The sequence below is a fragment of the Crocuta crocuta genome, unplaced genomic scaffold (genome assembly GCF_008692635.1).
Source record: "Crocuta crocuta isolate KB4526 unplaced genomic scaffold, BGI_CrCroc_1.0 scaffold13, whole genome shotgun sequence".
In the NCBI taxonomy this organism is placed as follows: domain Eukaryota; kingdom Metazoa; phylum Chordata; class Mammalia; order Carnivora; family Hyaenidae; genus Crocuta; species Crocuta crocuta.
The window spans coordinates 694,123-715,937 of record NW_027530007.1 but is presented as its reverse complement, the minus strand read 5'-3'; the positions used below and the strand labels follow the sequence as shown (position 1 = coordinate 715,937).

General features: G+C 52.2%; 1 protein-coding gene across 2 annotated transcripts in view; it reads left to right on the top strand.

Moving 5' to 3' along the window:
* Positions 1 to 21,815, top strand: part of CLCN6 (chloride voltage-gated channel 6) — a 30,786-nt gene that overhangs the window by 6,045 nt on the left and 2,926 nt on the right. The window contains exons 3-22 of one of the 2 annotated variants that reach the window (XM_077763790.1): positions 1,314 to 1,379; positions 1,736 to 1,801; positions 4,092 to 4,158; positions 6,914 to 7,020; positions 7,579 to 7,705; positions 8,455 to 8,522; positions 9,889 to 9,947; positions 10,762 to 10,894; positions 11,527 to 11,640; positions 11,958 to 12,124; positions 12,677 to 12,803; positions 15,600 to 15,726; positions 16,018 to 16,171; positions 16,281 to 16,440; positions 16,533 to 16,639; positions 17,550 to 17,736; positions 18,587 to 18,741; positions 18,923 to 19,079; positions 20,795 to 20,902; positions 21,057 to 21,182. In XM_077763790.1, the coding sequence (XP_077619916.1) occupies positions 1,314 to 1,379; positions 1,736 to 1,801; positions 4,092 to 4,158; positions 6,914 to 7,020; positions 7,579 to 7,705; positions 8,455 to 8,522; positions 9,889 to 9,947; positions 10,762 to 10,894; positions 11,527 to 11,640; positions 11,958 to 12,124; positions 12,677 to 12,803; positions 15,600 to 15,726; positions 16,018 to 16,171; positions 16,281 to 16,440; positions 16,533 to 16,639; positions 17,550 to 17,736; positions 18,587 to 18,741; positions 18,923 to 19,079; positions 20,795 to 20,902; positions 21,057 to 21,182 (2,382 nt within the window). Of the gene's footprint in view, positions 1 to 1,313; positions 1,380 to 1,735; positions 1,802 to 4,091; positions 4,159 to 6,913; positions 7,021 to 7,578; positions 7,706 to 8,454; positions 8,523 to 9,888; positions 9,948 to 10,761; positions 10,895 to 11,526; positions 11,641 to 11,957; positions 12,125 to 12,676; positions 12,804 to 15,599; positions 15,727 to 16,017; positions 16,172 to 16,280; positions 16,441 to 16,532; positions 16,640 to 17,549; positions 17,737 to 18,586; positions 18,742 to 18,922; positions 19,080 to 20,794; positions 20,903 to 21,056; positions 21,183 to 21,815 lie in introns of those variants that run through there. The other variant, XR_013335071.1, reaches the window with a different exon arrangement.

The window sequence follows — 21,815 nt, the reverse complement described above, 5'->3', positions numbered from 1 at the left end:
TGTGTAGTCAAAACAGGATCACATCATGTAGTTTATTCTGCATCTAGCTTTCTTTGTTTATTTTGCATCTTTTCATAATTTTTACACATTTTCCACATCTGTCTGTGGAGACCTATCGTAATTATTGTTATATAGTCTTCCATATTTGGGTGTTTGACCATTGATTTAATGAGTTGCCTGTCAATGCCCCAGGACCCTTTTATTTATTTATTTAAAAACAATTCTTTAACGTTTGTTTATTTTTGAGAGAGAGACAGAGTGTGTGGGGGGGGGAGGGGCAGAGAGAGAGGGGGACCCAGAATCTGAAGCAGGCTCCAGGCTCTGAACTGTCAGCACAGAGCCCGCCGCAAGGCTCGAACTCACAGAATGCGAGATCATGACCTGAGCCGAAGTCAGACGCTCAACCGACTGAGCCACCCAGGCGCCCTGTCCCAGGATCCTTTTTAAAAAAGGATTTGGCCTTTGGGGATTGATATGGATGGAATAAATTGTCATGTGTCACACCCGTGTTGGATGCCTGCGGGAGTGTGGCCACCGGGCCGCTGTCCAGGCTGTTCACCAGCCGCTGTGTAGGTAGCAACAGGTTTAGGAAGGAGAGAACACACAACAGACCATTTCCTTTGTTGCCAGATTGTGGCTTCTCTTACAAAACAGAAGAAATAAAATTAGTTCCTCTGAATTGTTTCTCAAGATGTCTCTGGCACACATGCAGATCTGTTGCAGAATAGCTGTGTTCCATGACGCACGGTTCAGGGAACACTGCCGTCGATGAAGTTTTAGGAGCTGTGCTGAATCTGTGCCTCTTCCCAACTTAAACTGAGAGTTGCTTTTTAAAATACCCTCCACTCTGGCTCGGCTCATGACCAACCTCCTTCTCATGGAAGCTAAATCCCAAAGATACTTGCAATGAACTGATGTTGTCAATGAATTTGGTTCTGGTTAACTGAAACTCTTATTCATGTAGTGGGAGAAGTTGAGTAATGCTGACGATAGCCCAAGGTCTTTTCATGTTTCACAGAAGCAGGATGTTTACCGACAGGTAATGGAACGCTTTTCCTGAAGCAGGCCCCTGCAGCCGCACGGCCAGAACGTTCGTGCACGTCCAGTGCTGATTCTGATGTGACAGGTCAAAGGTCTGAGATGCTGCGCTTCTGACCAGCTGCACCCCCCCACCCCCCACCCTGGGTGCTACAGCTCCACTGCCCTACCTGCCCACACTTGGGGTAGCAGGAAGCCGGAACTTTATCCCTTTCCAGCCTTCGGTAATAGTTCCTGTGTCGTGGTGACTTTTTCTACTCCTGTTTGTCTTTCAGAGTCTGGATTACGATCGCTGTATCAATGACCCTTACCTGGAAGTTCTGGAGACCATGGACAATAAGGTGAATCCCTCATTGATCTCTTGGGACTGAAGAGATCTCACAGTAGCTTCTTTTTCCCATCGAAATGCTCCTGTGAATAGCCTCACCCCCGTGGCTTTTAGCCTCTTTCGTGAGATGTCAGCATTTACTCCTGAAACCCTTTCCCTTCCAACCAAAGTCCCCACAGCCAGTGCAGCTGGCCCAGCCTCTTACAGCATAGCCTGTATCCTTCTGGCCTTGTAAAGCGCCTGCTGTACCCGACACCACTACCATGCTCGCTGTCCCTGTGGGATCTAGTCTCACCTTGGCTGGCCAAGATGTGTATATTCTACGAAAGCCGTATAATGAACTGAGTCTGTCTTTCTCTGTGTGAACAGAAAGGTCGCAGGTATGAGGCGGTGAAGTGGATGATGGTATTTGCCATTGGAGTCTGCACCGGGCTGGTGAGCAGGCGGGGCGTGGGGACGTGGCGGGCCAGGGGGCTGGGAGGGGTCAGATGGCAAGGCGTTTGTCATGATAGCAGAGACCCCCTTTTCTGTCTTTCTCCCCCCTACCCCATCCCCCCGCCCTCCAAATAATGATCCTGACACTGTTTTCATACATCTCTTGCTTCCTCTTTATGAAAGTAAGGCAGACATCACTGGGACTCTTAAAAGTGCTTAAGGGCTTGGTCAGGACCATAGCTTTGTCCCGTCAGGTGGACCACATAGTGGGGACAGTACTGAGTGGAAATTGAGGTCACTCTGTAGGGAAAAAGCAAAGTAGTAGTGAAACAAAACCAACCGTCATACCCTTTCCCTTAGCATGACGTGCCCAGGACTCTGTAGACCTCAGTGGATTTATTGGGCTGTTCTGGCCTCCTCTCCTGTATGTGACTTGTTTTATCTAGAAGGTAGAGCTGGCGGCTGTGGGTGGAGGAATATGCCTGAGTGCACAGGGGCCTGGGGTCAGCTTGCTCGCACATGAATCACAGACCAGGAAAGATTATGAAACACCTGCCAAACTTGGCGTTGTGACCCAAGGCCTGGGACCCTAACTGTTGGCCCGGCCGCGCCTAAAGCTGGGGAAGAGAAACCGGACAGGTCAGCAGACAGTCAGGATGATACGTCAGATGTGATTTTCCACCAGTACAGTGTTAGAATAGGCTGTCTTCCTCCTTTGGGGCTGCTGCAATAAAGACACCGTTTGCAGGGACTTAAACCACAGATGTTTCTGTCTCGCAGCCCTGGAAACCAGGAAGTTCCAGATCAGTGGTGCCGACAGGTCTGTGTCCTGTGAGGGCCTGCTTCATGGCCCCTGGCTGTGTCCTCACAGGGCTGAAGGGCAGGAGCTCTGCTGGGGCTTTTATAAGCCTCCTAATCTCAGTCATGAGGGCTCCATGCTCAGGACTTTATGAAGCCACCCAACAGGCCCCTCCACCTAATGCCGTCACGATGGGGGTTAGCATTTCAACAGATGACCTTTGGGGGGACGCGAATGTTCAGTCCAGGACAGGGGTTACATGTATTCCTAAACAGCAGCCTGTTTGTGTCTCTGGGGCCGACGGCGCGTCTCGTCCTTAATTCTCTGATATACCCGTAAAGTGCAAACATGTATTTAATGTAACACAGCCACAAAGGCTGACCAATTTTATTTTTCTGGCATTTATCAGATTTTTACTGTAGTAAATTCAGAGGTCAAGAACATCTTACTAGTTGAGACAGATGGCATTCAGAAGGCCTTTTTAGTGACATTCTGCTGGATGCCAGTGTGGGGGGAACTTGGGTTGATGGAATTGTTTTACTGAAATTTCAGAGTGTCTGTTTTGCTCTGTATGTTTCTGGTTGCAAATTTCCCGGCAATAGACATAATCACGAGCCATCTACTTGTCGAGTCTTTCTGCAACTTTCATATCTAACTCCTCTGAACGGCCATTTATCAACACTAGCAACTGTACCATGCACCTTCCTGTGATTGGAAGGCAGACTCCTTTATAGCTTAGCAACCAGCTCCTCTTGCTGCTGGCTGTCTTATCCTTTCATCGGTCACAAACTGCTGCTTCAGTATTTGAAAGCCTCTGGGCATTGGCTTGAGGGAAGGCCAGAGTCAAAGGCGTGAAGCCTTTGATCCTGAATCCGTCAAATCATAAGCCTTCCTTGAAGTTCTTTTAAGCCCAGAGCGGAGACTTGGGGCTTACCCTGGACTGATGGAGCATGGTTTCTACTTACTTACCAGGGCCATCATCACCTGTCAGCCAAAATAGCAACTTAGAAAGTATTAACGAGTAAAAACACACCGGAAAAAGCCTTCGAGTAAATGCTGTTTTTCAAAGTTATATCCTAAGCTATATACTTAGCTAAGCATCACCGATGATATTATTGGAATTCTTCATCTGAAACCGCCTTTGGAAAATGCTGAGCAGTCCACGATTCTGGATATTACTGTAGTCACGGGATGCCTTCCTCAGTTTCACACCTTTCCCGGCATCCTTTTCCCTCTTTGCTTGACTATCCTTCTCTCGGCATAGCTGTTTCCTTTGTTCTTTGGAGAGGCGGCGGTCCCCGGCTAGCAGGGACAGGCTGGGAGGGAGTCTGGAGAGTCAGCTCCTACGAGGAAACCTGTTCCCGCATTGCCTGCTGGTAACCCGGGCGTACGTGCCAACCAGGAAGGGCCAGGGGGTCGTGCCAGCATTTGGGCGGAGGGCCTGCACCCCATTGGGGAAACACTGTGTGACAGTTCGCTTGCTCTTCACAGGTGGGTCTCTTTGTGGACTTCTTCGTGCGCCTCTTCACCCAGCTCAAGTTTGGAGTGGTCCAGACGTGTATCCTTTTCCTGGTTCTTGGCCTTCCCAGATGCCAGCAGTCTCTGACTCTGCTTTTTTACCTAAGAATAGCAGACGTGGCCTATTGGAGAGTTTTTATTAGCCATTCGGCTTCAGTTTTTTTTATTTTTTTTATTTTTTTAATTTATTTCTGAGAGAGATAGAGAGAGAGCGTGAGCAGGGGAGGGTCAGAGAGAGAGAGGGAGACACAGAATCTGAAGCAGTCTCCAGGCTCTGAGCCAGCTGTCAGCACAGAGCCCGACGCGGGGCTCGAACCCACGAACCGTGAGATCATGACCTGAGCCAAAATCAAACGCTCAGCCGACTGAGCCAGCCAGGCGCCCCTCGGCTTCAGTTTTTAATGATCTTTGAAGGAGGAAGAGTTTGATAGAGACTTGTATTCAAGTTGGTAAGACCCAGATACCACAAAGACGCCTGTTCTCCCCACTCATCTATAAATTCAGGGTGTTCCATTCAGAATCCCAATAGAGTTTTCGAGGAACTGGAAAATTCTCTTCCTAAATTTAGTTGAGACAGTTTTGAACAAGCAGGGGAACTTGTCCTACTCAGTGTGAAGGCTTGCATGATTTAAGATCTAGTCATCGAAACCACACCACATTGGGGCAGGAATTCTCAGTTAGGCCAGCGGAAGATAACAGAAACAGAAATTGGCTTGTACGTGTACAGAAGTACGGTGAATGACAGAGTTAATGGGTGAATGACAGAGTTAATGTTGTGAGTCCGTGAGGAAGAGATAGATAATGTAACAAATCCCAGATAGATGCTGGGAAATTGGTTATCCATCTAGAAAAGTATCGATTCCTACTTTGTACAATAAATTAATTCCAGATGGATTGAAAACGTAAATAAACAAAACAGAACTTGAAGAGACCATGTGATGTCAAGAGTAGGGAATAATGTCTTGAAACTCCAGGAGGCGCAGAGTGAAAGGGAAAAGATCAATAAACTTGACCACAGCAAAGTAAGTTTTTTTTCTTTTTTTTAGTTTTTTTTAATGCTTATTTATTTTCGAGAGACAAGAGTGCAAGCAGGGGAGGGGCAAAGAGAGAGGGAGACGGAATCCGAAGCAGCTCCAGGCTCCCAGCTGTCAGCTCAGAGCCTGATGCGGGGCTCAGACTCACAAACCGTGAGATCATGACCTGAGCCAAAGTCAGATGCTTAACCGACTGAGCCACCCAGGCGCCCCAAGTTTGTTTTTCTTACAAACAAAAAAACCCCAAACCACCACAAAACACCATAAACAAAGTGGAAAACGAGTCCACGGCCTAGGAGAAGTTGTTCACTCTACATTTAAGAGGCAAGTCATTCGTATCTGGGACGCAGGAAGACCTGCTTCTCCGTAAGGAAAAAGCCCAGTAGAAAAATGAGCAAAGACGTAAACAGGCAGTTCTCAGAAGAGGAAAATTGAGTGGTCAGTAAGTAAACCTGGGGAAAGGGGCTCCCCTCATCACTAACCAGGGAGATGCCAGCCAAATAGGTAGCACGGTGCACCTCCTGCCGCTGCTGACTTCCTCTTTTTCCTGTGAAAATACATGTTTGTTACAGCCTTGTGATGGCAGAAAGGTGAAATCACACCAAGTGGGAGAATAGAAGCATCGTAGTGGGTTCGAATGGTGTGATTTTATGCAGAATTTACAATGAATGGACCAGGGCTGTGTATATCAACATGGCTAATTCTCAAAAACTTGATGTTGAAGGAGAGAAAGGACGAAATTGTAGAAAGTACGTAAGATGCCGTCCCGTTATTTTAGTCTTAGAAACACATACGACGATACGGCTATGTATGAAAATACACAGAAGGACACACAATAGTTTCAGCTTAGTGGTTTCTCTGAGGGGAGAGTGGGAGGGAAACAGGATTTTATTTTTAATAGTATCTAACATTTTAATTAAAAAAAAAATAAAAAACCTGGAGCAAATTCAGGATTTGTTAAAGTGAGGGCTATGGGGGGAAGGGTGTTTGTTACTTTTTATGACGTGTGAAGTATTGATGTGAAATGTTGGGGTCCAGGAGCGAATGGTCAAGATAGATCCTTGGGACGTTTTCGATGCAGAAAAAGGTGGTTTTAGGAAAGCACGGGGACAGGACCCATGGGCAGAAAGAGCTGCCCTGGGATTGTGAGGCGTGACTGATTATATACCTTTAAGCCTGGAGGGGGTCAGGGATAGCGCTAAGTCTTTAAGGAATTTGGAAGCAAGGTTTCCAGGGCCGTGAGGGGCTAGCTGCTGTTAAGGTTATTTACCGTGTCTAGTAAAACCTTAGTTGTGAAACCCTTCTGGTGTGTATCCAGTGGGCCGTTTGTTTGAAGGATGATTGGGGTTGGGGGTTGAGATAAGGGAGGTTTCCAAAGGGATTTCATAAGTTAAAGAAGACTGATAGGATCCTGGAGGTCTAGCAAATGTCAAACCTGGGTTGCCCTTTGCCTCGAGCACTAAGCATTAACGGCCAGTCAGTTGAGCTCCTGGAAGAAGATCACTCTGCCTGCCTCAAGGATTTGTCAGTGGGCTGCAAGTTTTAAGGAGATTCGAGTTTCTCTACATTCCTTTTGCCTTTGTTCTCCACATCAGTATTTCAGAATTTAAAAATGGTCCCTAACGTAGAAGATCTCTCAGGCAGTTTTTTTTTTTTTTTTTAGAATATGTATGGAGAACAGGAAGAGACATCGTACCGTTTCAGGTGATGACAGGAACGCCCTTCACTGGCGAGCGTGTGTTCCTTAACCCAGTTCTGTAGCGGTGGAAGAATGCAGCCAGAAAGGGTGCCTTGCCCTGTCCCTCCTCGAGCTCTTGGGTTTCAATTTGACCTTTGTCTTCCTGGCGAGCCTTCTCGTTCTGATCGAGGTGAGGTGGTGTGGGTGTTGCTTTTTTGCTAATGAAGTTTTGGATTCCTTCATCTCCACTGCTGGAAATGCCGGGAAACTGACTTAGACGTAACAAAGTTCCTGCAGAAAGCGGCCCCCCCTACACTTAAGAGTTGTTTTTGAAAGTAAAGGTTTCAGCCTCTGGTGAGATTACAGGGAAAAAGTCCCAATTAGGAGGCTGGTTCTCAACCGTGGCAGCATGTTAGAGTCACCTGGAGAACTTTAAAAAAACAACTTTAAACTAACTTTAAAAATGGCAGGTACCCAACTCAAATGAATGAGATCAGAATCCCTGGAAGTGGAGAGCCTGCGTTGGTAGATGCAGGTTCCCCAGGTGATGCTGACTCACCGGAACCTGTTAGCAATGCAGCTGTTTCCGCTTCCCCTCAGACCCGCTGAGTCAGAAACCCAGAGTGGGGCCCACCAGGTGATGCCCATGCTGATGAAGGTCAGCCCGCCCTTGTTGGTGAGGCCGTTGCCGGTAAGCCATGGGACCAGTGGATTTTGAGTTTATGGGTGTCCTGCTCTCCCCCATCAGCCAGTGGCAGCAGGTTCTGGAATCCCCGAAATCAAATGCTACCTGAATGGTGTGAAGGTGCCTGGAATTGTCCGTCTCCGGACCCTGCTCTGCAAAGTCTTTGGAGTGCTGTTCAGTGTGGCTGGAGGTAAGGAGGCTCTTTCTGACTTTTATCCTTCCAAGTCTTCAGGAGGTGAAGATGACAGGGAGCGTCGTGCATGTAAATTAAGTCAATCTGGATGTGAAGGGCCTGCCCTCAAACAGACCCCTGCCCTGTTTGTTGATGGATCATTTTTTTAAATGCAGACACCGTTAGTTACCAGAGATGCCTGACAAACACATTTAGATTTGGAGTAATGGGACTATCTAGTTGGTCCCTGGACTTTGCTTTTAGCTAAGTCAGCAAGCTTTTTGTGTAAACAACCAGACGGTAAATATTTTAGGCTTTATGGGCCAAGAGGCAAAAGGGGAGGTATTATGTAGGTACTTAAACCTATGTAACCATTTGAAATAGATCCGTGTAAGAAAGTAAAAACCAGGGGCACCTGGCTGGCTCAGTCGGTGGAGCGTGTGGCTCTTGATCTGGGGGTTGTGAGTTTGAGCCCCACATAGGGTGTAGAGATTGCTTAAAAATAAAATCTTTAAGGAAAAAAATGTAAAAACTATTCTTCGTTCTCAGGCTATAGAAATAGACATTGAACCTGTCTTAGCCCGCAGCCTATAGTTTCCTGATACCTCAATTTAAAGAGTATTTTCTCTTATTTGACGCTTTCTCTTACAAAGTCACATAATCACCTCTGTTGTATGGCCTCAAGAGAAGGGTCTACATAGCAAAGGTCTCCCAACCAAGAGGGGTGTCTGCTGACTGATGGTCTCCCCTTTTCCACCTGTTCCCAGGGCTCTTTGTGGGGAAGGAAGGCCCCATGATCCACAGCGGAGCAGTGGTGGGAGCTGGCCTCCCGCAGGTAAGACTTGATGGGCTGGGAGGCGACGTCCCTCAGAGTGGGCCCTGGGCAGGGGCACGTCCGCGGTTGACTTGATAACCAGTTCATCAGGGGCACCTAACGTGGCTTTGGAATCGGATGTCACTTTGGGTTGAGGTGGAAACTGCCCTGTCACCCAGGAGATTGGGTAACTGGTACCTCCAGGTTTTAACAAGGCCCTGCCCAGTCGCCAGAGCAGCGATGGGACATTCTGTTCGAGAGACAGACACTCGGTGCGCCCATAGCCGTCGCCAAGCACCTGCACACCCGGGGGCCTGATGGAGCATCTCGGTGCTGCCACACCCCAAGAGGCTGGAAGCCTTGACCAAGGCGGTTTCAGGCCCAGGTCTATGCTGACACCCTTTGGAGTAGCAGCTGCTGTTTGCTGAGTGCCCTCGGGGCCAGACTCTGCATCCACTGGCCTCTTTTTCTTTAAGCCACGTCAAGGGTTTGGCTGTCCTCCGTCATCCCCATTCTCATTCGAGGAAACTGAGCCGCTGGCTCTGGACTCTAGAGCTCCCCCTTCTCAGTGGTTATTCTGGATTCCCCGGCTGCCAGTTGGAGAAGTTTCTGTTTCCTCGTAGACAGTTAGCCCTCACGCTCTGAGAGAAGAGCCGCTGTGGCTCTGGGTCGTCCAAGCCAAGGAGAGAAGAGTCTTTTGTCCTGAGCCCATCTTCTGATCTGCCTCTTGCTGCTGCATCATCTCCTTCGCATCAGGCGCCCAGCCTCCCAGAAGCGAGTGGAGAGGCGGAAGGAGGCCAGGCAGGGGCTGGGCGGCAGCGAGAGATTTTGCTGAACACGTTGGAAGATGTCTCTCTCCTTTCTTACTGACCCCGCTGAGCAGAGCTCACTTTATCTTCTGCTGCAGCTTTCACATCCTCCTTTTGCTCAGTAGTTTCCCTTTTTACTTTTTTTTTAAAGATGTATTTATTTTGAGAGAGCATGAGAACACGTGCACGCACGCATGTGCGTCTGTGAGTGGGGGGAGGGCAGAGAGAGAGAGAATCCCATGCTATCAGCACAGAGCACGTCATAGGGCTCGATCCCGTGACGCCGGAATCATGACCTGAGCTGAAACTGAATCAGAGTCAGATACTTAACTGACTAAGCCCCCCAGGCACCCCTCCTCTGACTTGTTAACTGTGTACAAAACGCGATTTCCCAAGATCCTAGAAATTTGGGGGCAGGAAAAGAAGTTCTTCCCAAAAATAATGTCTTTTTTTTTCCTCCCATATTTCTCTTCTGGACTTCTTATAACACATTTGGCTGGGTGTGCTTGAGCCAAGGGGACTTTCCGGTGCCTGGTTCCTGTGGACCCCCCCTCTGACTTTGTTTTCCTTTCCTCTAGTTTCAGAGCATCTCCTTACGGAAGATCCAATTTAACTTCCCCTATTTCCGAAGTGACAGGTATGAAAACAAAACCCGCTTCATTTCCTGCCGCTCAGACCCCATGGCAGTCACTGAAGCTGCCCTATGGGGTGTCTGGCCAGGCAGGCTGCATGGGGAACCCAACTGTCAGAAGGGAGGGGGGCTTTGAAGGTCTCTGAGAATAAGCACTAGGGCCATGCGTGGCTTCTGTTTTGTCATGACCTGAGGCCTAGAACCATTTCGGGGAACGAAGAAGACAGTCCAGGATTGAAAACACGACCGAGAAAGCCCACGGGCATATTGTCGAGAATGTGTTTGATGTTCCAAAGCGGAGTGCTCGGTCAGCTCCTCTCTGGGTTACAAGGCGCCCTTCCCGGTGCTTTTTCACCTCATGGGATCTGTGTGTGTTACTGGCCTGCGCGCCTTGCTGGGCCTTTGGAATCAGGGAACCAGGGTCAGAGTTGTCCGTCTTCTCGTATCGGCCCTCCTGCCGGCCGCTGGTTGCTGCTCCTCTGCGTATAAGCAGCACTTCAACATATTTCACTGACGTGTGGCTTTCTGGAAGAAAGAGCTGGTGAGAACGTGGCTCAGCAGTGACCGACAGAAGTCTGCACCCTGTCCGTGTTCTGAGCAGACTGACGTCAGGGAGCCCCTCCGACTCAGGAGTGTGTTTGGCTCTTAGGTAAACCGTATTTGCTGCTCAGTCGGCCTCCCCAGACACCTGCCCTTCATGAGCCCTCACTGTTCCTGCGTCATGAGGCACCGTGTTGGTGGAATAAGGAGTAAAAAACTGCCTTCTGCGGCCTGAGGACTCTCTTTTTGGGTGAACCACCTGTGTGACTTCTCTCCTCAGGGACAAGCGGGACTTTGTATCCGCGGGGGCGGCTGCCGGAGTTGCTGCAGCTTTCGGGGCTCCCATCGGGGGGACCCTGTTCAGTCTGGAGGAGGGCTCATCCTTCTGGAACCAAGGGCTCACGTGGAAAGTGGTAAGAAGGACTTGGAGTGGAAACCTTCTCTTAAACCTAACCGCTCCCCCCAAAACTAAACTGGACGTCTCTTACTTGGCATGTTCACCTGTCATTTGGACGAGACCAGGAAGGGGTGTGACTGTATCAGAAAGTCCTTTGCTGTAGCCCCATAACCTCCAAACTGTGGGCTTTTCTGTACTTTTCATATAAATGCCCCCACCCCCAAATCAGACTGCCCTTATCCTCTCTGGATGAGCCGTCTGGCGTGACCGTGGGAGGCCGGCTGAGGCTAGAGGCAGCCAGTGGCAGAGCCTGGACTTGAACCCTAGCAGCATCCTACCTCAGACTGGCGTGTGCCTCCTCTCGTATTTGCTGTTCCTCTTTGGGCACGAGATCCAATCCATAGCAGGCTCTAAATAAACGGGCTCTCCAGTAGGCTGCCGAATGCAGACTTCTTACAGCCTGACCTCACGGCTTCTCACACTCGAGGTGTGCCCATGGTGGTGGTTACCAGAGCTCCGTATGCAGACCTGGAGCTGCGGGTCTCTGTGCAGGTGTCTGTGCGGGACGATAGGCTTCCCGAGGCGGTGTCCGGCAGAAAGTAGGCCTCGTCGCTATCGAGTGTTCTCGTGTGTCCCCTTTGCCCCTAGCTCTTCTGTTCCATGTCCGCCACCTTCACCCTCAACTTCTTTCGTTCTGGGATCCAGTTTGGAAGTTGGGGTTCCTTCCAGCTCCCTGGATTGCTGAACTTTGGCGAGTTTAAGGTATGTTTTATCTTTTCTTCCATAGTGTTGGTTTTTGTTTTTGTTTTTGTTTTTTTACTTGACCTGTGAAAACTGTTCTTAAGTATTAAGGGCCAGAGGGAAGTGGTCAGAAGGGTAGGTGTGGCTTCTGCAGGGGCGTTTCTGCCCCGTGAGTCTCCTTTGCGGGCGCCGTGCTCGGCCTGGGCAGGCTCCCGGCACCGCATCGGCTCTTGTAGAAAGAAAGCAGCCTCGCCTCTTCCTTCTGTCTTCTCCGCTTCTGTCCCTTCCTATTCTCACGGGCACTGTGGTTTTTCTCTCTCCCTCGCCCCTTCTCTCAGTGCTCTGACTCTGATAAAAAATGTCATCTCTGGACAGCTATGGATTTGGGTTTCTTCGTCGTGATGGGGGTCATTGGGGGCCTCCTGGGAGCCACATTCAACTGCCTGAACAAGAGGCTTGCAAAGTACCGTATGCGAAACGTGCACCCGAAACCTAAGCTCGTCAGGTACCTATGCAGTCGCCGCCCCCCCTCCCCCCAGCCTGCCGTGGCTCCCGGGCGTCGTGTGGACCGGGCCACCCGTCCCCAGGAAGGCGATCATGCGAACTGACCCCCCTTCCCACGCCAGCTTTGATCTCGTGTCTAAGACAGAAAACGTAGACGGGGCTGTGGATCTCCTCTATTTGTCAGACAGGCCAAAAGGCTGAGTCTGAGCTTAACTTACGTCAGAGTTGCTGGCTGACTCCCAGCCACTCGGACACACGACAGAGTCAGAGGGTCAGTGAGGCTCTCAGCCCGGGACCTAAAAGGGAGGGCCGTTTGTTCCTCCGAGAGGTGATGTGGATGCAGCAGCTGCGTTACTGTCTGCCCCCTGTTTATGCGCCTTGCTGGGATGCAGCGAGTCGCTGACAAATTCTGCACGTGTGCTGGCTGGCTAGGCGCTGCCGGGCCTGCTCTTTGGGGACGTGAAGGCTGGGGGGAGACAGGGTTGTGTCTTTCTAGTTCCCAAGACTGGGGTGTTTTTTTATCTTGTAACAAAAGCTATGCTTTGCTTCCTAGAGTCTTGGAGAGCCTCTTGGTGTCTTTGGTAACCACGGTGGTGGTGTTTATGGCCTCGATGGTGTTAGGAGAATGCCGACAGATGTCTTCGTCGAGTCAAATCGGTAATGACTCATTCCAGCTCCAGGTAACCCCTGTGCACCTGCTACCTTTGTCCTATACATGCAAAAAAAAAAAAAAAGAAGAATCCAGAAATGCCTGTACTTAGGGCTAGTGGATGTATTGGGTTCATTGCTCTACGCTTGAGTCAGAGTGCTAGGCAATAGAGGAATCTGTGATAGCCTTTTTACTGAAGCCAGAATGTGCACGCTCTGTCTTTTCAACTTTTGTGAAGACTCATGGCCGTCATAGGAGGGACACCTTCTCCCTCTTTCTGTTGAACCAGCTCAGGAAGCAGACCGTCACTTCTTCGCCAAGCCCCAGGTTACTCTTCTGCCCCCTCACCCCTGAAAGGTGCCCACTAGCCTCACCGTGACTGTGAGAATTACCCCAAGAGGAGGAGAAAGGAATGTCTGTTTCGGGGATCAGTGATCTGGCTCTTCTGGCATCTTCTGGTTCTTACTGGGTTTAGGTCATTTACTAGCATATGTTCTTTTTCCATTTCTCCTCTTTTCTTCTTAGGAGTATTTAATATTTTCCAGGATTTTCTCTGAAAGAGAAGAGTCGGTGACAGAGACATTGGAGCTTTGCCCTGCAATTTTTTGGTCCAAACTGTTGGGTTTAGAGAGCCATATGTGGTCAGCTGGACGCAGGGTTCTGGCCTCTAGGGTGGGGGCTCAGGAGCATTCGCCAAGTCCCCTGCCTTCTTGTTGCCCCTGAGTAGCTGCTCAGCTCCCTCAAGGCCTCGTTGGGGACATTGTCTTGGATGGCTGTCCCTTTTGTGTTCCCAGGAGCACCCACAAACAGCCTGTGTTCAATCAGGCGTTAGCAAACTATGGCCCAGGGGACAGATCTGGCCTTTGGCAACTGCTTGATTTTGTGTAGCCCCGGAGCTAAGAATGGTTTGTACATTTTTAAAGAGCGTTAAAAAAAAAGAAAATACGACAGAGGCTGTATATGGCCTACAAAGTCTGAAAGATTTATTGTATGGCTCTCTAGAAAAAGTTTGCTAGCCACTGTCACTAGTTAGTCCTGAGGTGGTTTCATTACCAGACCAGCCTTTTCCAAATGTGTCCCATAGAACAATGTCAATATGTGCACTTCAGGAATAGACAGAAAAGAATTCTGCAGTCTCACAGGTTAACCAGAATTAAACAGGTTGCTTTATTTTATTTTATTTTTTTAATTTATTTTTGAGAGTCAGTGAGAGACAGCGTGAACAGGGGAGGGTCAGAATCCAAAGACAGGCTCCAGGCTCTGAGCTAGCTGTCAGCACAGAGCCAGACACGGGGCTCAAACCCACGAACCGTGAGATGATGACCTGAGCCGAAGTCANGAAAAAAAAAATACAGGACTTCCTAAGGCCTTTAAGATTCCAGGAAGAGTTCTGAACGTTTGGAATGTTTATCGGGTGAAGGCATTCCACTAAGCACTTCACGCGCATGACTCCATCTAATCCTAATCTAATCCTCCATGCTGGCTAGTGTTGTTACCCCATTTTACAGGTGGGAAGACAAAGTGAGGTCTTGACCATGGTCTCTCAGTAGCATATCACATGAGGTTGGCATTATTCCCATTGCCTGGGTGTGGCTACTGAAGCTTCACAAAATGAAACGCCTCTCCCGCAGTGGCTGCAGAAGGGCGGATTTAGAGGCCAGTCCTGCACACGGAGCCAGAGCTCTGCTTTCAGCAGGTTCCCTGATCTCCAGCGAGCACTGTGCTGCATCTCGGTGCGCTCGACTGCAGGACCCTTTCCCGGGAGCCCTCTGGACCGGGGTTCCTCCAGGCATAGTTTGGCGAACACTGTACCTGCTGATCATTCCGCCATCAACTCGGCCCGGATCCACACACATTGCTCCCTGCCAGGTTCTGCCAGTAGGGGCCGCCGACCCGCGTCCTCCCGCAGCCCTCATCCAGCTGTATCGCCCAGGCAGGCTCACCCGGCAGGCCTAGGCAAACCCATCACCTGCTGGGGTGATAGTGTTCATGGAAGGGCATCTCTAGACTGTTCTCAGTAGACCTGAATCCAGGCAAAATCCATTCCTTGTAACAAACTTTGTAGGAAGAGTGTATCCGCCCGCACAGCGTTAGGTGCCCACCTGTACAGTTGTGCCCCATCGGCTAGAACACCAGGACTGTCCTGCCCCGAATGCCCTGTCCTCTGGTGACTCAGGCCGGTGCCACGATGCCCTCTTCCCACACAGAATTGGGCAAGAGGTCTGAATCGTGGAGAGGTCACCTCTTTTCCCGGTTGGGGTTTTGTTCAGCCAGGCGGGCCGGGGAGGGAGAGGCCGCCAGGAGCACGGCATCTACCTCCAGGCCTCGTGTGGAAGCGGCGTTTCTCCTGCAGAAAATGCGGGGCAGCGGCGTTTTCCATTTGGAGCCAGAGTGGGGGCTTCGGGTCAGGCAGGAACCTGGCCTGTCCTCTGCCATCACCTGTCACCTCCCAGCAACTTATCTGTCACCTGCCCGCCCTTCCCACAGCCCACGGGGCTCTCGGGCCAGGCTTCCCGCAGTGTCCCCTACTAAATTAGGCCTGGGAGCAGAAGCAGAGGCAGATCCATGGCGAATTTAATTGTAGTAACTCGGGAGCCCTCATCCTGGGCCTTTCATCTTCCCCGAGACACAAGGAAGACCGTACCACGCTTGGCTGCTCGCGGCTAGAGATCTGTTTTTTGCTACAGGTTTAATTTCTGGGTAAAGCTTGCGAGCCAGACTTTCTCGACCTTAGCAGAGACATCCCACTTGAAGACTCTGAACACCCTGGTCAGGCGTATTGACCCTTCACTGACCTCCTGCCTGCTTTTTGATTCCTGTGTCTCAGGTCACATCAGAAGATGTCAATTCGAGTATCAAGACCTTTTTCTGTCCGAACGAGACCTACAATGACATGGCCACGCTCTTCTTCAATCCCCAGGAGTCTGCCATCCTTCAGCTTTTCCACCAGGATGGTGAGGACCCGTGAGCCTGCCCGTTCTTGGGCAATTCGTCTTTTCTGCAGGGAGCAAGTTACTGTTTCTCTGCCCCTTCTTCTGGCCTACGGACACAGCCAAGCTTGTCCTCAATTCTGAGCAGAGATAGGACTTTTCCTTTGTAATACCCACCCAGAGCAGGCCAGAGTTTCTGCCTCCGGCGTCGGAGGTGGACCAGTGGGGTACGGAAGGACCTGGAGGGAGCCAGGGCAGCCCGGTGGGCCTTGGTGGCCCCCGGCGGTGGGACTCAGGGCGGCCCTTGCCTTGCAGGTACTTTCAGCCCCGTCACCCTGGCCTTGTTCTTCGCTCTCTATTTCCTGCTCGCATGTTGGACCTATGGCATTTCTGTTCCAAGCGGCCTGTTTGTGCCTGCCCTGCTGTGTGGAGCTGCTTTCGGGCGTTTAGTTGCCAATGTCCTCAAAAGGTACCATGTGTGTGTGCGCGTGTGCACGTGAGTGCGCCCGTGTGTCCAGGTGCACAAGTGTGGAAACCTTGGGATCCTCAGCCAGGGTCTCGGTTTCCTTTGTCCCCAGCTACATCGGCTTGGGCCATGTCTATTCGGGGACCTTCGCCCTGATCGGCGCCGCAGCCTTCCTGGGTGGGGTCGTCCGCATGACCATCAGTCTCACGGTCATCCTGATTGAGTCTACCAACGAGATCACTTACGGGCTCCCCATTATGATCACTCTGATGGTGAGTGCTCCCCTTCCAGGCCTCCGTCGGGCGCAGCCAAGGTCCCCCACCCCCACAGCAGCATCTTTTCAAGTCTTCGTTTCGTGTTTCAGGTGGCCAAATGGACGGGGGACTTTTTCAATAAGGGCATTTATGACATCCACGTGGGCCTACGAGGCGTACCACTTCTGGAGTGGGAGACGGAGGTGGAAATGGACAAGTGAGGCCACGCCTTGTATTTGTGTCCTAGTTTCAGAGGGGCCTGGAGGAATGTTTGTATCAGGGTGGGAGGTGGTAATTAAGGTCCTGCGGTTGGACTGCAGGAAGCACGTGGGTGTGGCGGGGAGCTGAGGGTGGGGGGCAAAGGGGCCTGGTGGGGACAGAGGTGAGCAGGGTCCCGTGGCATCCGGTGAAACGCGAAGGGTGGCCTCTTGATGAGGTCCACGTTATGACTGAACGTTTAAGGGTCTGCCGAGCCCTCGTTGGGTGAGACCTAGCCTGCTTCCCACGTGCCTCATGGTGTCATGCTACCAGCAGTGATTATTCTGGGCTCAATCCCCAGATTCTCCATCGGCCCACAAACGGCTTGGGCCGCCTATGTCAGGGTCTCCCACCAGGCCCTGAGAGTCCCACAGAGAGATCAGCAGATTTCTGTAAAGGGGCAGAGAGTAAGTATTTTCGGCCTGGCAGGCCTTGGGTTCTGTTACAACTATTCAGCTCGGCCACTGCAGTGCAGAGGCGGCCACAGAGGAGAGTAAATGGGCACGAGAGGTTTGACCTGTAACCTATAGTTGCCCTCCGGTCTACAGGGACAGCCCACGCTTTTTTTTAAAGTTCCGGTAGTACGATTAACAGTTCAATGGTAATACAGGCANACAAGTGGATGCGGTTTGTGTAAAGGGGACATTTTGTATTGAGCTGAGGGATCAGGAAAGGCCCACTGGTCTGGCAGAGTGAGGAAGGGGATTCCAGGCATAAGGAAGGGTATTTGCAAAGGGACAGAAGTACAGAGGAACTGCTAGAGGTGGTTCAGAACGGGGGAGCCCATGGTCCAGGAGTGCAGGAGACGGCTCGCTCCTGAGGGCTGCGGGCTCTCTGGTGAGTCTGGACGGCTTTCCTCCCCACTCCAGACTGAGAGCCAGTGACATCATGGAGCCCAACCTGACCTACGTCTACCCGCACACCCGCATCCAGTCTCTGGTTAGCATCCTGCGCACCACAGTCCACCACGCCTTCCCGGTGGTCACGGAGAACCGGGGCAACGAGAAGGAGTTCATGAAGGGCAACCAGCTCATCAGTAACAACATCAAATTCAAAGTACGACAGCCCGGGGTGGGGGTGGGGGAGTGGTGAGCGAGAAGCAGGCTGTTTTTTGACGCGTCCGTTCATCCTGTGCCCGCCCCACCCTGTAGATGGGGTGCCCTGGTTGGCTCCCTGGGAAAGTCAGCCTCTTCCTTACGTGCGGCAGTGAGTGTAGACAGGATAGCAGACGTGGACTTCTTAGGCCGTCGGGACGCGTGTCCATTCTCACTCCAGCAAGCGTGCGGACGGATTTTTTGTTTTAATTGGCCTGATTTATGGTGTAAGAGGTAGTGGGGAGCTTTCTGGAGTTGTCGGAGGCAGAGATGCACTTTGGCCTACTTAAGACAGAAAAAGAAGCGAGCTGGAGGCTGCAGGACGGACGGAGAGCTGGGGAGTCAGGAGCGGCACGCCGGGGGTGCGGGCGGCCGGCAGACACCCTGGAGGGGGCGCCACTCAGCTCCCGATTTGAAATCCAGGCAGGATGAGGGTCCCGTTGCCTCATGCAGGCCTTGTGCTCATCCCTTGGCTCTGGGGGCTGGGGGCATGTACACTGATGGTCCCCCCCCATGACATGACGTAAGGGAGGGGCTCCCCCTTGGAGAGTTGAGGTCTTGTTCCCAAGTCAAAGGAGTAGGGAAGTTGGGCCACCAGAAACCGCAGGATCTCCAGGCCCTGAGGCTCAAATTCCTTTCAATCCCAAGCCCCCTGAGCCTCTGTGAAGATTTCTTGGCAGTTTCTATGTCGGTTTATGCTTTTGACACCCAAGTCCTCAAGCTCCGTAGATGCCACACTGGTGTGTCCGTGCCCAACAGTCCGTGGCCTCCCCGGAAGCAACCTTTGCCCCCCTCCCACCCCTCCTGCACAGAAGTCCAGCATCCTCACCCGGGCGGGCGAACAGCGCCGGCGGAGCCAGTCCATGAAGTCGTACCCGTCCAGTGAGCTGCGCAACGTGTGTGACGAGCACGTCCCCGAGGAGCCGGCCGAGAAAGAGGACCTCCTGCAGCAGATGCTGGAGCGAAGGTGAGCGCGCGGGCTCCCACCCACGGGGTGGGGGTGGGGGGTCCCGCAGGGGCCGGCGCTCTGCTGTGAGACAGCTCCCCGGCTTCCTGGCGACTTGGGGAGCTGGTTGGGGCCGTGGGGGAGAAGCAAGCAGCAGTCCTGCTGAGGGTGTGCTAGGCAGCGTCTGGTTTCTATGTAACAGATACACTCCCTACCCCAACCTATACCCTGACCAGTCCCCGAGCGAAGACTGGACCATGGAGGAGCGCTTCCGCCCTCTGACCTTGCACGGCCTGATCCTGCGCTCCCAGCTTGTCACCCTGCTCGTCCGAGGAGTGTGCTACTCTGAAAGTCAGTCAGTGAGTCTCTCGGGTCTGCGCTGGGGTCCTCGAAGGCACGGGGTGGCAGAAGGACGGTCTCTGTTCCCCGCCTGGGGACGCCGGGTGCCTGCAGGCTGCTGTCAGGTTGTGTGCAGCTCCGTGGCTCCCTCTGCTGTGGTCCAGGTCTCTCAGGTGATGCTGAGCGGCGGGGGAGCTCTCCCAGCCACCTTCCCCTTAGTCTGTGCGCTGGCTGTCAAGGGTCCTTCCGGCCTGCAGACTTTTAACATGCTTTCTATGGTTTTGTTTCTGATATGAGTGAACTTTTGTACGTGTGTTACCAAAAAACTACTGTTCTTCCCGTTAATCTTCTTTCTTCCTTTCCTTTGATGTTTACGGAGATAAGCAGAGGGGGAGGGGGCGTCTTGTTCAAAGTGGTCCCTGCAGTGACCTGAAGACCCTGAAGGTTGTCCAGACGCCTAGTTTCCAAGCTGAATTTCCTGGTTTGGCTCTTGCCCACGGAGGCCAGCCTGAGGTCACCCGGCGTCCTGTTGGCCTGCGGCAGAGCAGCCAGCGTGGGGCAGGGCACAGGGGCTCCGGGGAGAGCGGTCTGTGGTGAGGACAGCCTGGCTGGACGAGGCTGGAGGCGGCGTGAGGAGCACAGGAGGGGTGAGGTGGGCAGGGTTACCAAGCAGAAACCTGCTGAAGCACTCGGAAGCCGGTGCTGCCGGCCAGGCAGTGGGCAGAGGATGCAGTGGAGTCACAGGGAGAGAGATCAGGACAGAGCAGTGACCTGCACTTGCGGCCACTGTGCCGAGCCTGGGAGCCAGCAGTGGTGGCCCCCGTGCCCAGGGAGAGCGGAGGGGAAATCCAGAACACTCAGAATGCGGGGATGGTAACAAAGTGGCCGTGTCAGTGCCCTGGGGCTGAGTGGCCGCAAACCACAGAAATCCTTTCTTTTCATAATTCTCAAGGCCAGAGCGCCAAGTCCATGCGTCAACGGGGCCTTGCTCTCTCAACAGGCTCCGGGGGAGGGGTGTTCCTTGCCTTCCTAGTTTGTGCTGGCTGCTGGCCATCCTTGGCACAGCGTGGCTGTGGATATGTGACTTGAGTCTCTGCCTCTGCTGTCACGTGGTCTTTTCCCTCCACGTCCTCTCCTCTTTTTAGAAGGACAGCTGTCATTGGATTTAGGGCCCACCCTAATCCAGTGTGACCTCATCTTAACTTGCTCACATCTTCAAAGACCCTATTTCCAACATGGCCGCGGTCCCAGGTAGCAGGAGTCAGGACTCAGGCAGATCTTTTGAGGGATCCGGGTCAACCACGACAGCTGTGGGTTAGCTCTTCTCTCACTTAAACTCCAGAAGAAGCTGCACCCAGATTTTTTTTTTTTTTATAAATAGTTTATTGTCAAGTTGGTTTCCATATAACACCCAGTGCTCATCCCCACAAGTGCCCTCCTCCATGCGCTGCCCCCCCCCACACCCATCAGTCCTCAGTTTGTTCTCAGAAGCCACATCCATCTTGCAGATGGAGAAGCAGCTTCAGAGAGATGGGGAGACACCCGAGGGTGGCGGGCTGGCTGGGAGCTGGCCGTAGACCGCGGCGTCTCTCCGCAGGGCACCCTGTCCTGTGCCTCCTCGCGCCGGGTGGGGCCTGGCTGGGGGGGCCATGGAGTTCAAGGGGGAGGGGCCTAGACGTGGCCCTGACACTCGCTGTGGCCGAGCAAGGACAGCGTCTTGGTTGGGGTTTTGCAGAGCGCCAGCCAGCCTCGCCTTTCGTATGCCGAGATGGCTGAGGATTACCCGCGCTACCCGGACATCCACGACCTGGACCTGACGCTGCTCAACCCGCGCATGATCGTGGTGAGCGGGACTGTCCCCTTGGGGAGGGGGCCCCCAGAAGAGAGGCCAGCAGCCCCTCCCTGGCCCAGCAGACCGCTGCTAGCCTGCACTGTCTGCGCCTTGTCCTGGTTAGGGCGGAGGTGGCCGCTGGTCACCTGTGTCTTCTCCTCTGCAGGATGTCACCCCGTACATGAACCCTTCGCCCTTCACCGTTTCACCTAACACCCACGTCTCCCAAGTTTTCAACCTGTTCAGAACCATGGGCCTGCGACACTTGCCTGTTGTGAATGCTGTGGGGGAGGTGAGTCTGACTTCCGGTCTATGCCTGTCTTCTGGAAAGGGCCCTGGAACCACAGCGCCTGCTGCTCCCCAGCCAGCAGGGTTTCTGGGGCCCAAACCTCCAAGGACCTTTGCCTCCTGCCTGTTGCCGGCGCCGCTCTCCACTCGGCCAGCAGGTGGCGGCCTTAGCACGTCCCGTGTCCCGGGCCTGAGCTGCAGGCGGGGCTGCTCCCCACCTAGTGAGCAGTTGTAACATTAAATGAGAGAACTTCAAGCAAAACTCTTGAGCAGTTTTGAAAGATACAGCCAGGTACAACTAATAAGCATGGCCGCAGACTTTTTTTTTCTTAGAACTCCATTTTTTCCCTCCTTACACAGGTATTGTTTGGTTGTTAAATATACATATATGAGAAAACGTAGAAAAGCAGAATACAAACCAGAGCCTTGTTTCTACAGAGGTAGTAACCGCGCTGTCTTCCCAAGGTAGATCCTTTGTCGTTTTCCTCTGCGTCTAGGAATAGAGATTTTGCGTGTCAAGTTTTAATGAGAATGTTACCGTTATTCAGTGTTTAACAAAATAATAATGGTTTGTTTAATCTAAAGGAAATGACTTTTCGTGGCAGAAAATGTTGTTGGCCTACGATATAGGTGTGTT